The sequence below is a fragment of the Hyposmocoma kahamanoa genome, unplaced genomic scaffold (genome assembly GCF_003589595.1).
Source record: "Hyposmocoma kahamanoa isolate Upper Pololo Valley unplaced genomic scaffold, ASM358959v1 210, whole genome shotgun sequence".
Taxonomy (NCBI): Eukaryota; Metazoa; Arthropoda; class Insecta; order Lepidoptera; family Cosmopterigidae; genus Hyposmocoma; species Hyposmocoma kahamanoa.
In genome coordinates, this window is record NW_020653731.1 from 6,648,932 (window position 1) to 6,664,143 (window position 15,212).

The 15,212-nt window shown below is 37.7% G+C and overlaps 1 protein-coding gene across 1 annotated transcript in view; it reads right to left on the reverse strand.

The window, feature by feature from the left end:
- Window positions 1–15,212, reverse strand: part of LOC113227323 (maternal protein exuperantia) — a 22,461-nt gene continuing 7,249 nt past the window's right edge. Inside the window, exons 3-9 of the mRNA XM_026460213.1 lie at window positions 13,956–14,108; window positions 13,388–13,530; window positions 11,144–11,349; window positions 10,022–10,312; window positions 3,517–3,659; window positions 2,681–2,786; window positions 1–876 (exon numbers count right to left, since the gene is read on the reverse strand). Coding sequence (XP_026315998.1) covers window positions 815–876; window positions 2,681–2,786; window positions 3,517–3,659; window positions 10,022–10,312; window positions 11,144–11,349; window positions 13,388–13,530; window positions 13,956–14,108 — 1,104 coding nt within the window. The 3' untranslated portion in view covers window positions 1–814. The remainder of the gene's footprint in view (window positions 877–2,680; window positions 2,787–3,516; window positions 3,660–10,021; window positions 10,313–11,143; window positions 11,350–13,387; window positions 13,531–13,955; window positions 14,109–15,212) is intronic.

Sequence of the window (15,212 nt, forward strand, 5' to 3'; positions counted from 1 at the left end):
CAGTCTATGTTAACTAACTAAATTAGAGGTAAGTTAATAGGTACACACAGTTTTATTACGTAGCTTATTGTATGGTAAAAGAAAAGGTTTCTCTATGGCAAACAAAGTTATATGGCGGAGCCTGACACCGCGCCGCCTGTGTTTAGTAACATAGCGAAAATGCAATAACGGTCAGCGCAAAACTAACGCAAGAGAAAACAAAAAAAATAAATAAACTATCGGATGTAAAATATCAGTCCATCCGTTTCCATGTGATTGCACACATTTCTAAAATAAATAAAAAGTTTAATCTTTGAATAAATAAACAAGTACAATATTGTACTTCTACAATTATTGTTCAAAGCCGCAATAATTAAACTTAAAATAATAAATATCGCTTCTTTAAGCCGTATTTAATAATTCTGTGATATTAAAAATAGTACAAAACTCTGCACTTTCGTTTAGTCCTCTTTCTACAATTTGCGTCACTCCGTCCACCGTACGATACGGACACGACACTACATCGTAACAACAAAACTGTCGACCGAAACAAGGACATACAAAATGTTACATCTTATTACACTGAGTTGCTAAGGCACTCAACTACAATTATCATCTATTAAATGTATATAGAAAATTTACGCGTAAAGCAAAACAAAATCTGGGCGTTTGTAAGATTAAAAATCGTGTTAACTCGTTCACCGTGAAACAATTTTCGTTCAATTCCAATGGAGTCTTAACCTAGTGTATAATACGAATAAATGTTTTTGTCACATCCCTATGGCTCTGTATGGTAGACGCTAACGGTAGATGTGTAGAAAAATCTAGTTCTGCGTTAGTTGGCTGCCACCGCCCCTTGCGCAGGCAACTTTTGACTAGAGTCTTCTGCCGACACGTCTGCAACAAAAACGTAAAATCAGTTCCCGTGTATTGTACATTTTTATAAATAACAAATCGCACCCCTCATGGAAGAATGGCATGAGTGAAGTTACGTCAAAAATGTTTATTCCTCCATTAGATAACCCACATTGTCTCCAATTCTTGTAACTCTATTGACTAATATTGTTACCATTTGTGATGTCATTTAAGCCATTCTTCCATGAGGGGTGCGAAATAACGCACACACTCGTAGCCCTGCACCAGGGAAACCATGTATCGTGGACGCCATGGACACACAAATTACGCCCAAAGTCTCGCGAGAAATAAATGTAGGCCATACAAATATTTGTTTCCGGCCTGGGAATTGCACCCGGAATCTCTACGTGGTAGACCAGCATGGTAAACCGTTTGGCCATGGAAGCAGTAAAAAGTTACAATATGGTTAAACATATTTGATAATATTAATCAATAGTTCTGTTACAATACTCTTGGATTTCTATACTACATGAAGGAATTTTTCTTGGTGGCGAATTTTCACAAAAAATACATGAAATCATGGTAGCAAACACAATTGTATTCAATAATTGTCAACAATTCCTCTTAAGTTTCTGGCAGCTGTAAAGTGACCTACCTGGCAAATAGTGCGCTTTTCAACAATACGCAGGCACCGTTGACAGCTGTACTACAACTATACAACACTGTACTAAATTGTGCGGCATAATTTTTAGTAGCAGTAAAGTTCCTTGTAGAAGAGTTTGTCCAGGGAATTAGTACCACCTTACCTATTTCTGCTGCTAAGCAGTAATGTGAGAGCATTACGTTGCAATTATGAAGGGTAATAGTGCTGGTGAAGTTACAGGCACATGAGACTTGTCAAGTTATGTCTGACTATGCCCCTCAGATCTTTGGGATTTCAACATTAACCTATTAACAAATGGAGGTCGGGTTCGCGCTAAAAAGTGTCCGCACCCGTAGGGCGTTAAAATCGGATACAGAGCGTCAATCCCGCAACAGTCCACGTTTGTTCGACTGACAGCGCGGTTGTCAATCATGCAGTACCAATAATAATAACTTATAAAAATTCCTGCAGTAAAGTGTAAAAAACAGGATTTTGTACCATATTTTCACTAAACAAATATATTGTGTTATCATAGTTATCATTTAAAATTGTTATTTGGTACAGTTGTATAATATTTAATTTATATATAAATGAACCGTAAATATAAATTACAAAGGCAAACAAAATAATCAAATAGCTAACTGTCCTTTTTCTACACGGATTTTCTACGGATATTTGAGTTTACGTTGTATTGGAACATCGGTTTTTCACATTTGCAATATTTGTTTGTATGTATCTGCCCAAATCTTTATCATTTCTTTAAGTGAATTTGTACAAAATTCGACACAATAATATACATAAAAATTAATTAATATTTACAATAAAGGCTGCTCCATTACTCTTGTGTTCAAGTAATTTTCAGTCGAAGCTAAATAAGGTGCATTTTGGTAACTTTTCAGTAGAACCTGAATATGGTGTTTTGGGCCCTTAAATTCTGGCAAGCAAAATTAGGCAGTACTGGAATGACGTTACAATTTAAATTTATATTTCATTACATGTCACTACGTTTGTATAGGTTATGTAATTTTGGACATTTTTTTCGTGGTTTTTGTATTGGACCCGACGTCCTTTTATTGGTAGGTCAATGGATTTAAAGCTCTTGAGTGGCATTGCAACTGCTAAAGACAGGCGTGTGTCGCTAATCACCAGGCGCACGACTTGTTCCTCCCGTCACTTGATATCATAAAAAGAAAGCTGCCTCACCGTTGTTAGTCTTGCTGGGCGAGTTGTGCGGCGAGCTGTGTTGCGAATCACTGGTGCTACCCTCTGCTTCGCCAGTCTCTCCTGTTTCACCCGCGGAAGACGTCGCCTGAACACGTTATTTTCATTAAATTTAATTTCCACCGCATCTATCTATTTGTGATGGTTCATGCTGCATGCATGATTAACTATGGTTCATGCTTTTACCACCTCTATCGGAGTACAGCTGACACTGCTTAATTATAGTGTAATATTAGAAAAAGTGATTGTTCCAAAACACTATTTTTATACTCCATTTGTTTAGGTACTTAATAAAATGTAAACAATCTTGAGATGTCTTATTTTAATGAAATATACATTTATAAGAATATTTTTACTTACCTTCAAATACAATATACAAATTCTTAGCGCCATAGGAAATTGTATGCCTATTTTTATACCTATTGATGGTAAGGCATATATCTTTTATGTATCAAGATTGTTTAAATTTAGTTAAGTACTAAACAAGTTCAAATTATTGAATGTTCTTGTAAACAACGAATTAATGTTGATTGGGAATGAATAAAAAATTGCTATTTCTAATGCTGCACGTTTAGGCATTTTTTTTTAATTCGATGGTCTACTCATAAGCCCATTGAAAAAATATCATTTTTACAACTATAGTAAAACTTCATTATGTCTAATTCAATTCTGTGAACTTGATGTTTTGAGAGCGTTAGTCTTGTCTATATTTAAACTACGTAAGTATCGTATTTCGGCTTAAGAGTAGACTGTCGTGTCGATTTTCATTTTAGATAACCAATACCAAATTAAATAGCACATACAAATAAACAACATACTCTATTCTTATTTCTAGGCGCTCGTGGCTTGGGTCCCTTCGGCTCCTTGGCGGGGTCGAAATGGCAGTCTAGTATCTCGATCAGTTCCTTTATGTCCTCCTCTTTTGCAGACACGTTTAGTTCCGACAACTGCTTCTCCAGCCCTGGCAAGAAGAATTGTTTCTTTATTTATCTACAACCTTAACTTTCAGCCCACAAAATTTTTCTACTTATTTCAATTTCCAACCACCTTAATTTCCTCCCATTCTGAGAAGGTGGTGGTGATGGAAATTAATTTTCATCTGCTTCAATTACTAACTGCTCTTATACATATATAACGTTCGATAGTTGTTGGTTGTGTTTCTATGATGTTAGGAAGAAAATTCTTCTAAGTTAACAAGATCTATTCCCCCTATCTTACAACTATGAGAAGACATTAGAGTCTCTTCTTCCCTTAATTCAACAAGAACTATCGGATTCCTCTCATTTAGTTGAGATATTATACACCCTTATTTTTTTAAGATTGCACACACAACATAGCCCCGCTCTAGGGAAACCCTGTGTCGCGGGTGCCATGGACACCCACATAGACAACCACAAATTACACCAAAATCACGAGAAATAAATTTAGGCCATACAAATATTTCTCCCGGCCCGGGAATCGAACCCGGACCCCGATTCAAAACTCTTCGATATCTTAACCGAATCGTTCGATTAGATATCGGTCTCGAATCGCAGGCCGCTTTCCGAGCTATTCAGAACATTTGAGTTAAAACATTCGATTCGGATTCGGATACAATATCGTTATCCAACAACGTTTACGGAGTTAGTCGGCGAATATCTTAGAGCATTATAGGACGGGAGGCGCTATTAGCGTTATTTTTCGAACAAAACTTTATGCCACTTTTTGAGGCGCGGGGGGGTAGTGCAACAAGCAAACAGATGCACTCAGATGCAAAATTGAATTGTGTCACTATGGTCTAAACAAGTCTACAACACTAGCTTATTTTTACAAATACACATAAGACACACATTCATGCCATGTCCATACACATGTCATGACCATACACAGAATAGGCCTATAAAAATAAATCGATTCTCATGAATATACTAGAGACGGAAAGTTATCGATGTAACGGTGTCGATATGTATTACGTACTGGTTAATGATGTATATGAAAAATGTAATTCCACCCTTGGCTAGACTGGATGTAGTGAATTTCTTTTTCCATTTTTGTGTGTAGTGGACAGTGGTATTGTTTTACTTGTATTTGCCAGAGGAGATTGCCCATTGACTTACCAATAAATGGATGAAAATAAATACAATCCAAAGTCTAATCCAAAAACCGCGAAAAAATTTTTTTTTTTTGTTTCAGTTTACGGCTTTTCGCGGTTAGCGTTGCAGCCAATGACAAGCATGGCCGGAGGTAACCTCTACAAACGTAGTGACATGTATAGAAATATTTAAAAAAACAAACATTTAATTTAAACTGTAAAGCATTGCAGTATTGCTTAATTTTGTTTGCCACAATTTAAAGGGCCAAAAATTATCCATATTCAGCTTCTACCGGAAATAACAAAATGCACCATATTTTAGTTTCTAGTGACAACTACTTGAACACTAGAGTAATGGAGTAGTCTTAATGTCAATAGCAATTAATTTTATAGTATTATGTTGAATTTTCTACGAATTCACTTCAAGTAATAAGAGTTGTGCAGATATATAGGTACATACAAATATTGTAAATGTGAAAATAGCCGTGTCTCTCTGTTGTTAGCTATGACGTGCTGTAAGAAATGTATCGATGATTCGAATTTCTATATTCCAACTAGAAGTTTCATAATCTAAAACCAATTTATAACAAAACCGTTATACTTTCAGGGGATTTTGGTTGCATTACAAAAAAAAGATTAAGTTTTTTGTTTTGTAATATTCCTAAAATAACCTAAAAAAGTACATTTGGGATTACAAAAATTCGAGCAAACATTACTTCGGGCAATGTATTTTCGAACTTCTGATTGATAACTCCAAACAGCAAAACGAATACAACAATATTTTGTTAGTTATTTATTACTAAGATTTAATAAAAAGTCATTTTTAATAAACTCTTTACTTTCTTTGTTCTAAATCTAAATATTTCAATCGCTTGTGGTTCGAAAAATGAAATTGACGTAACGGGTTTTTTCTGTCTTTTGCACATGTCTTGTGTAGGATAAGGACAGTTAGCTATTTGGTTATTTTTTTTATTGCTTTTGTAATTTATGTGTATTGTATGTATGTACTCGTATATGTACTTTTTGTTTTATTTTTTTCTTACAGTACGGCATGATTTATGATGATTTATATTAAACAATTGTAATTTATTTTCATTATTTATAATGTATTACAATATTATTTGATATACAATACTACGGAGAAATCAATTTGAATAAAGTTCGTTATATAATCTGTCTATAAAAATAGGAGCTAAAAGAGCGCGTCGCTTCTCTATAACGAAAAAACAGCGTCCATGAATACTGCATTTTTTGTCCATAGTTGCCTGTTAGTAAATAGGGAACTTCATAGGCATGCTTATGTCAAATGTTCGAATGTTTTCAAATATTTTTTATGTAATCGATAAATTGAATCAATGCGATAATTTGTAAGTCAATGGATAATTGTGAAAAAATGTCATAAAATCATTGACTCACAATTATATGGACGTCGGGTCCGCGCTAAAAAGTGTCCGAACTTATAGGGCGTTAAAATCGTATACAGAGCGTCATTCAGCTTAGTCTTCGTTTGTTCGACTTACAGCGAAGCAAGCAAAATTAGACAGTACTGCGATGACATTACAATTTAAATTCAACGTTTTAGCTTTTTCATATTTCTTTACATGTCACTACGTTTAAATAGGTTGACTTGGGACATTTTTTTCGTGATTAATGTATTAGACCCGTCGTACATTTATTTGTAAGTCAATGCATAAAATAGAAATTAGCAATTAATGTAAAAAATAGGCTTATGTATGGAATGTAATTCCATCCTTGGCTAGACTGGATGCAGCAGAGATTTTTTCGCAAGTTTGTATAGCGCAAGACAACATATTTCGTGGAGTACTTGACGCGGTGAATTCGATAATGGATCGAGAATGGAATTGAAAAAACATCCATTTGAAACTAGTGTTTATTGTGCGATAGTTGTTTTGTGCTAGTACCTTGACAGAGGGGATTGCCTATCGATGACGCCTCCAGTCTTATATGCTCTAATGCGAATATAGATTAAATTTAATACTTTTATATACATTTTTAAGACTTTAAAGGCCTAAAATATAGGAATGCATTAGTCTCGCATTAAAATAAATTAATAAAATTGAACAAAATCCAGATTTTAATTAAAATATAATAATAAAAGATTTCCATATTACCTTTTTGCTTTGTAAACAATAGGACGTTCGGTAACTTTCATTCGATAACTGTGTTCTTAATAACGTTTGTAGCCTTTGCCGGTCGAGAAGTATGAGTAATCGTACGGGTGTGACGTCATTTCGGTTCGGTTATTGTGAATAAAAATGAAAAGAAATCGTACGACATCGAATCGAATTTGTCAATAACAGAGTTATCGTAAGGTTCTGAATGGACCTGCTGGGACCTCTCGGTGGCAGTCATAGTAACCATTCGGCCATAGAGGCCTGTTACCTTAAAAGTTTATTAATCTAGCAATTTGCATTTGGATATTTGAGTTTCACCCTGCACCTTGTAACTAAAAGATAGTATATGGCTTTGGTGTAGATAAGTCTAGATTAAGATATGAATAAAAAATGCTGTCATTAAAGCATTATCGAGCAGATGTTGCTAAGGACAGAAGAACATATGCCGCATTGCTCGATTGAAGCATGTTTGTAGCGAACCCATTAAAAGCATTTATTTTGAAATTTTAAAATTAGATACATTACCAAGTACAGGGTCAATAGCACGACAAGGCAAATCCAACTCTATACCGCTAACGATAAGTAAAATGTGCTCTTAACTGTAGACATATAAAAATCTTGATATTTAGGAAAGGAAACGATTTTTCCCATTTAAATCGCGTATATTTGTTTTTTCAAAGAAACCGACGTTTCGGGCCCTTTACAGGTCCCATGGTCACGGTTGACTGAGGTGGTACAGTCTTCAAGCAGTTATGTCTAATATTAATGCAAACCACCCTATTTTTTCACTATAGTTACAATAGTTATTAATTAAATACCTTATTTTTAATTTTACAAAGTAAACATTCCAATTTACGCTACATTCAGTTTTTAAGAAATTATTTTATTGAATTTTTATTAAGTCCAATTTATTATTAATTAATAATAGAAATTAGAATAAACAAAACATATTAACTAGTACTGCAGTCTTATGGCTGTTTGGGATTTTTCATTAAACAGACACACGATTGCAGTACTAATTAATTTGCATGGCGACGACCGGCTGCATGAGGACAACTCCAACTGCGGCCCTCGAAGCGATGCTGGACCTGCGACCCCTCCCACTATTCATCGGACAGGAAGCGGCATCAACAGCAGTGCGTCTAAACAAAGCCGACCTTTGGAAGCACATGAGGACCCCACATACAGAAATCCTTTATAAAACTGCCAATGAGGAACCGCTACTGGAGGCGGTTGTGGATAGGATCCCAAAACAATACATCTTTCACAAAAAATACAAGACACAATTGTTTGAAGATCCCAACGAAGAACTGAACTGATGGATCTAAAACAAATTCAGGAACAGGTACTGGGATATTCTCAGAAGATCTCAATATCAGGATATCAACACCGCTTGGTGACCACAACACAGTATTCCAGGCTGAATGCATGGGCATCAAGTTGGCGGCAGAAGCAATCATAGCGAGAAGAGTAAAGAATTTACTCCATTCGAATACTCTCCGACAGTATGTCAGTACTTCAAGCACTGAACAGCTACGACATAAACTCAGGGCTCATTTACGAATGCCATCACTTCATCACTCATGGAGGTATGTATACAAAACCATGTAACTCTACAGTGGATAAAAAAAACACAGCGGCTCACGTGGCAATGACGCAGCAGATGAACTAGCCAGAAAAGCGTCGGAGACGGACGCTGTAGGACCAGAACGCAGTGTCCCTCCCCTATCAATGGTCCAGAACAACTATACACAAAGGTACAAAATCTTCACATAATAATACATGGACCACCTTCACGGTTTGTAGACTGGCGAGAGAAGCACACCCAACGTTCAATGCCAGTCTATCTCGAATATTAATTAAACTTAAAAGGCAAGAGCTTCGCACTCTAACTGCCGCCTTTATCGGGTCATGGTCCATACAATAAACACCTTTTCAATTTAGGTATCACAGACAGCCCTCTATGCAGAGCGTGTATGGAGGGGGAGGAAACGGCTGCGCACATCCTACTCCAGTGCTCCGACGTGGCCAACTACAGGGCGAAGTACCTTGGAGTACCAAGGTCTCTCCCCGAAGTCTTCAACAAACCGAGGAGGCTGCTGAGATTCCTGGAGGAGCTTGAGTGGCACGAGTAGGACCCTGAACACACCACACGCAAAATAGGCGCCTTGTCGTCGAGTTGCGGATACCAGCCCGTTGCACCAAGTAAATCCGGAAAAATAGTTTCATTTCCTACGTGTAACAATCGCGAAAACCTAAGAAATCTTGATATTGTTTTGTTAAAAATGAAATTAAAACCGTTTATTATAGGAGAACAGAGCTTTTATACGAGGCACACAGCACTGACGTAACCTTGTATAGTCCTAATTTATTAGCTGTCGTCCCACTTCTACTACGGAACCTAATAAATATATCGTCGGTGTTTTGGAAAGTGGAACTTCGAAAAGTTTTTCAAGAGAGTATGCCTTAGGTTTTTCTTCTTTTAGGCCTGTAATACTTGCGTGTCAATGTCGGCCTTGTGATATCAATCCCTGTGTATTATTCTACTCTATCGTGTCGCCTCGTAATACAGGGAAGATCTCACATATGAACTCTATCGTGTCGCCTCGTAGTACAGGGAAGATCTCACATATGAGTACAGAGTTTTAGCCTTCTTCATCAACGGGTCACCCAACATAACCCAACCGGCCAAATATCCCCTAACTGAAATTGATTTCTTAGACCCACATAATGGCCACATCCCATTAAACATAGCATATATTTAAGTTTGTTACAGAATTTGCATAGTCGAGCTTCCGCTCTTTTTATTAGATGATAGAACTTATTTAAGGGAAGGTGGCCAGTACGAAGTCTAAAAGCCTTCTATAAAAATTCTAAAACCTTCTATACATATATTTTACATATAACTGTCTCCGTGGCCGAACAGTTACCGTGCCGGACTGCCACGCAGAGGTCCAAGGTTCGATTCCCGGACCAGGGGAAATATTTGTGTGGCCTAATTTTATTTCTCCCGTGAGTTTGGGTGTAATTTGTGGTTATCTACGTGTGTGTCCATGGCACCTGCGACACAGGGTTTTCCTAGTGCGGGGCTATATTGAGTATGTGCGTTATTATTACCTTCGAGCTTGTGATCCTGCCAGGTGGCCTTGAGCTGGTCGTAGAGCAGCCCCGCGTCGGCCAGCAGGCGGCGCAATTGCGTGACGCGCTTGCGCTCGGGCCGCGCCGAGCGCAGCAGCGGTGCGAACACGGGCCGGAACGTGTTCTGCCGCTCCAGCAGTTTCTTGAGGCTGGCCAGCTCCTCCAGCTCCGTGGCCACGGGCCGCGCCCACAGCCGCGCCGTCTCCACCACGTGCGCGTGCGCCGCGCCCGACCCGCCCTCGCCGCCCGCGCCCACCTCCTGCTGCTCGCCTGTCACGATGATCGAAGTTTTAGAGTGGTTACACACGACTACATCGATACAGTCGCTTATGTAATTATGTACGAAAAGTCTGTTTACGTTTATGCACATTATTTTGTTCTGTTCATTGCAAATTTATAATTGAAATTAATAAATACATTAAATAAACAATTTAGTTAATTAATTTAAAAAGTGCATCGCATTTGTATCGCGTTTGCATCGCTGCTTAATGTAGCGCGCGTGTAAAGGTAGACGATTAGCGACTGCATCGCTACTGCATCACGTTTGAATCGCGTTTACATCGCAGCTAAAAGTCGCCGTGTGCAACCGCTCTTAGGATTATTGCTAGTGTCTTACAATTTGAAACAACTTTTCGTTTCAAAACATATTAATAATGATTAATTTACTTGACTGATATAATCCTCGAGAAAGATTATGCTGTCGTATGTTTCATAAACGAGCTATTATAATTATTACTAAAAACACCTAAAGTAGAATTTCTCTAAGTCTGCAGTAACGAACGGTCGACACTTACCAATGGCCTCCTAGTTTGAGACCAGATAATTGGCGTGGTTGTTTGGCACATTATTATTTACACTTCAAGGAGGACACAATTATATTTATGTCTGTTATAAATATGTCATTTTAATCCCACAATATTATTCAGTAGTGTGCTGGGAACTAAGATGAAATAAGAGCTATTTTAGTATTTTTTAGTTTTTTTGTGTTGGAGTAATGTGACAATAAACTGAGGAAAAATATTTTTTTTTTATATTTCAAATTCATAAAACTACCTTTTTTACCTACCATTCTTATACAACAGACCACAGAATGAAACTCACCCTGAGCTAGATGCTCCACGATCTTATAGGCAGCAGTAGCTCGGTCCAACGCAGAATCAACGGCCAACGAATCTGCATCCAACAGTACGCGGGCCAAAACACGGAGCGACACGGATTTAACTGTCGCACGGCACTTGTCTGCGGCCAGCGCATAGCTGTCTGCAAACCCGGCTACAATCGACTTGAACCGGTCCAGAAGCTTATACCTGTGTAAAACATAAATATATATTGAATGTTATAGAATTACGCCAATTACAAAAGATATCTAGTGCTGTAACTGTGAAATAATGAAATACAGTCTGAAATTAACAACGAAAGTTCAAATTATAAACGGCCCATTCACTATCTGCATGGCAGTCCGCCGCGCAGGCAGGAACTAATGACTAAACCATACTAATGGCCCACGTTTGCAGTATCCCAGGACACATTGCAGGCTTGCAGGATGGGTTGCACGCTGCGACTATATTCATAATCCTGCATTACGCGCAGCAGATGGCAAGGCGTTATTATGAAGTTAATAACGCCTTGCCATCTGCCGCGCGTAATGCAATCGAGATCTCGGCTGCATGGGTTCATTGAGTTGATTACGACTTCTCGCATTAACTGAAAACATGCAGTCATCTACATCATCTGTTAGCAGCCCAAGAGTTCGTCCGCAGAAGTACTACCACCTTACGTATTTCTGCCGCCATGTGAGCATTACTGGGGTGAAATTGCAAGCACATGAGACTTGTCAACTAGTCTCAGGGTGACGGGAGCATTGGCAGTGCCCATCGAGTATATAACCAGAAATAAGAGACGAAATGTCATTTAATTTGTTTGAAAACTATTCTGTCATATTACTGCGCTCCGATTGGCCAGCCCGAGTTCGAAACAATTGACGGGTGTCGTCAATGGGTGTCGTCAACTGTTTCACTTCAAATCGACCAGTTAACTTGAGCTTTGGTATAATGGACGAAAATTGCAAAATTACATATTTAATATTTAATTACTGATGAAATGTGATTTCGTTTGTTTTGTAATTAGATGTTTTGCTGTTTTTCCCATACCACCGAATAGAACAGTACGGCATTGTTAGAGATATTATCTTTATTACAATAAATATTGAATATTTTTTGGAATATACGGAGACGTACACACAGGTCAGTAGTTGGCCTGTCTATATTTCAGTGCAAACGAGAGTTGATATTTATAAGAGCTGTATCGCTAATGTGTTACCAGGAATATATGGCCCTTATTTCGTCTCTATTTCTGGTTACAATCTCGATGGCAGTGCCCCTCTGCTAAAGCTCTGAGTGGCACGGCAACTGTCATGGACAGGTGCGTCGCTTACCATCAGCCCACGACTTATTGGTCCCTTCACTTAGTATAAAAAAAATCCAAACATAGACGAGCGTTTCGGTAATTTATGGTATATGAAATTTAAACTTTGACTTCAGATTGACGTCCAAGTTGGTTAGGCCCGTGGAATCGGACATATAACGACCACAATACTTCTCATTAACATTACTAATTTGATGCTATGTCACAAGACACATTAGAAAACTAACAAGAATTGTATCGCTACTTCGACAATAGGCAACGCCTCTGCTAAGTCAGTGTAACGACGCGTTCCCATTTATGTCGTAACGTTTTGAACGACTGTCGCGTCTAGCCTGTTCCCATATCACGACTATCTGTCGTGGCTGTGCCGTGGACGTTTATTTTATCGTTGAACGATTGTCGTGTCTAACTGTTCCGATCTAAACCAAAATAGTATACTATTTCGTTGTATTGCACAACTGCATTCTGAATGTGTTAAATTTTGTTTAATTTTTTAAATTTTAGTGTGTTATAAGACTACTGAGTCTTTCATTGGTTAAAATAATTACGTTACAACAATGGCGGCCCTGGCAATGGTATACGTTTAGTCAGTATTGCACACCAGATAGAACTCAATTTACTCTTCAACTCAATCAACTCTTTTAAATCGTCTTCTAAATCAATTGGGTGTTTTTGAGATAGATCTTTATTCTAGGAAACCATTGAATTGTGTATTTAAAAGTGGTGATCTTGCTGAAGAAGAGAACCACATTTCACGAATATTTTGGATGAATAGCCTGCCGAAGTATCCTGAAGGCTGCTGAGGCATTCCAGATTTGAATATCTACGACCCTTATAAGTGAAATTTTAATCATAACATTAAGGTATATTACACGTCGTGATCTAAATATGTTTTATTATAATATATAGTAATGAGCTCACCTGGTGAGGGCCTCCAACAGCATAGTGGGGCTAAGACGACGCGGTTCGTGATAGATGAGGATTACGCTTCCGTCGCCCTTTTCTTTCTCCAGCCAATCCAAAAAGTCGGATAGTGCGGATATTTCAGACTTTGTTTTCAATATCTGAAACAAGCGTTACTTTAAATTATACACTAATCGGCACACTTAGTGGAATACTAATAAAAATCCCCAAAATAAAGTCCCCCATCCACAATGTTGTTGTTGTCTGGGTGAATTTCGTAAACATTACTTTGATAAAGTTTTGTATTCGTGAAATTTTAATTTAATCAATGTTCAGGTTTTTTTTAAATTTTTTGAATTAAAAAAAATGCTGTGTGTATAAAAAATCTAATAATTCTTTACTTAAATATAAACGTTACTATTTCATGATCTCACTTTGTTTTTGTTCCGGACCAGATAGGATTCAAATCTGAAAGATATCTGGGAACTATGTGACATGCAGCACTCCTTACATATTTTAACAAATACAGGATCTTACAAGGGTTCAAACCCGGAACCCATGGTTGTATTGGTGTCTTGTTGCTTACCTTATGAGTATTAGTATCTTTGAGCATGCGGTATCGTCCGACGGTGACAACACGCACGTTGTGACGACGACGAGCACCAGGGTTCAGGTCCCCGTAAGGCATTATGTACTGCGAGTACGTCTGCTTCGGCGTGTACGCAGCTATTTGACAGATCTGTTACAATTATTATTAGGTCATTATTAGAATGGACATAATGTCAGTTTTAGTAAGGACAAAGGATAATCCTGCGAACGCGTCCCATACAAATGAAGTCCCATCCCACTGCTGGGCACGAATCTCCTCTCAGGCGAGGATTTTGGCCATAGTCCGCCACCCTGCCCAATGCAGGTTGAGAGGACTTCATACGTTTTCCCACAGTTGTGAACCTTCTTCAATCAGCAGGTTTCATCTCACATTGTTTGAACCTTCACCAAAAAGCTGATGGTAAATTGCGAATTCTTCTCCAATTTTGCGATTTGCGATTTGCTATTCAAAATCAGCTAATTTCGCCAGACATGATCTAAAAACTAATCTCTATAATCGTGGTTTGTCAATTAAAAAAAAATATTATTTTCGAAATTATACGAACTCGAAAAGTCATAACTTTTCACGAAAAAGTTGCAAAAGCAATATTGAATATAAAATAAGCAAGCTACTACAGTTTTTAACAGACTTCAAAAAAAGAAGGTGGTTCTCAATTCGACTGTACCTTTTTTTATGTATGTTACGCGATATATCGGATATATTTGTGAACTGATTTTGACGATTCTTTTTTTGTTGGACAGAAGTAAATCAGTACTGGTCCGATTTAAAATTTAAATTTGAAGAAAACATTCCATCTTAAGGGTAGCAAACTAGGGGATGAATCCGCGCACTTTTCGGTAACCGATTGGATTATTGCATTATAACTTGGTAAATAGATCGGCTTTTTTAGTACTCTGTACTAAGAAATTATTGAAATATGATGACATGATCCTAGAAACAAATTATTAATTCTATATTTGAAGATCTCTCTGGTTGAGTCACTTCAAGATGACGCCATTTCTGAAGTCCCGGGTTCGATCCCCAGCCAGATCAATGCAAAAAAAAAACTAACTTTTCTAATATTGTTCTGGGTCTGGGTGTTTGTAGTATCGTCGTTGTTTCCGATTTCCATAACGCAAGTGCTTTAGTTAGTTTGGGATCAGAGCAACGCGATGCTGCCTAATATTTATTTATTCCTTAATGTATATTAAGATACATCTACTACATTGTTTAAATGAATATCAAACTACGTAC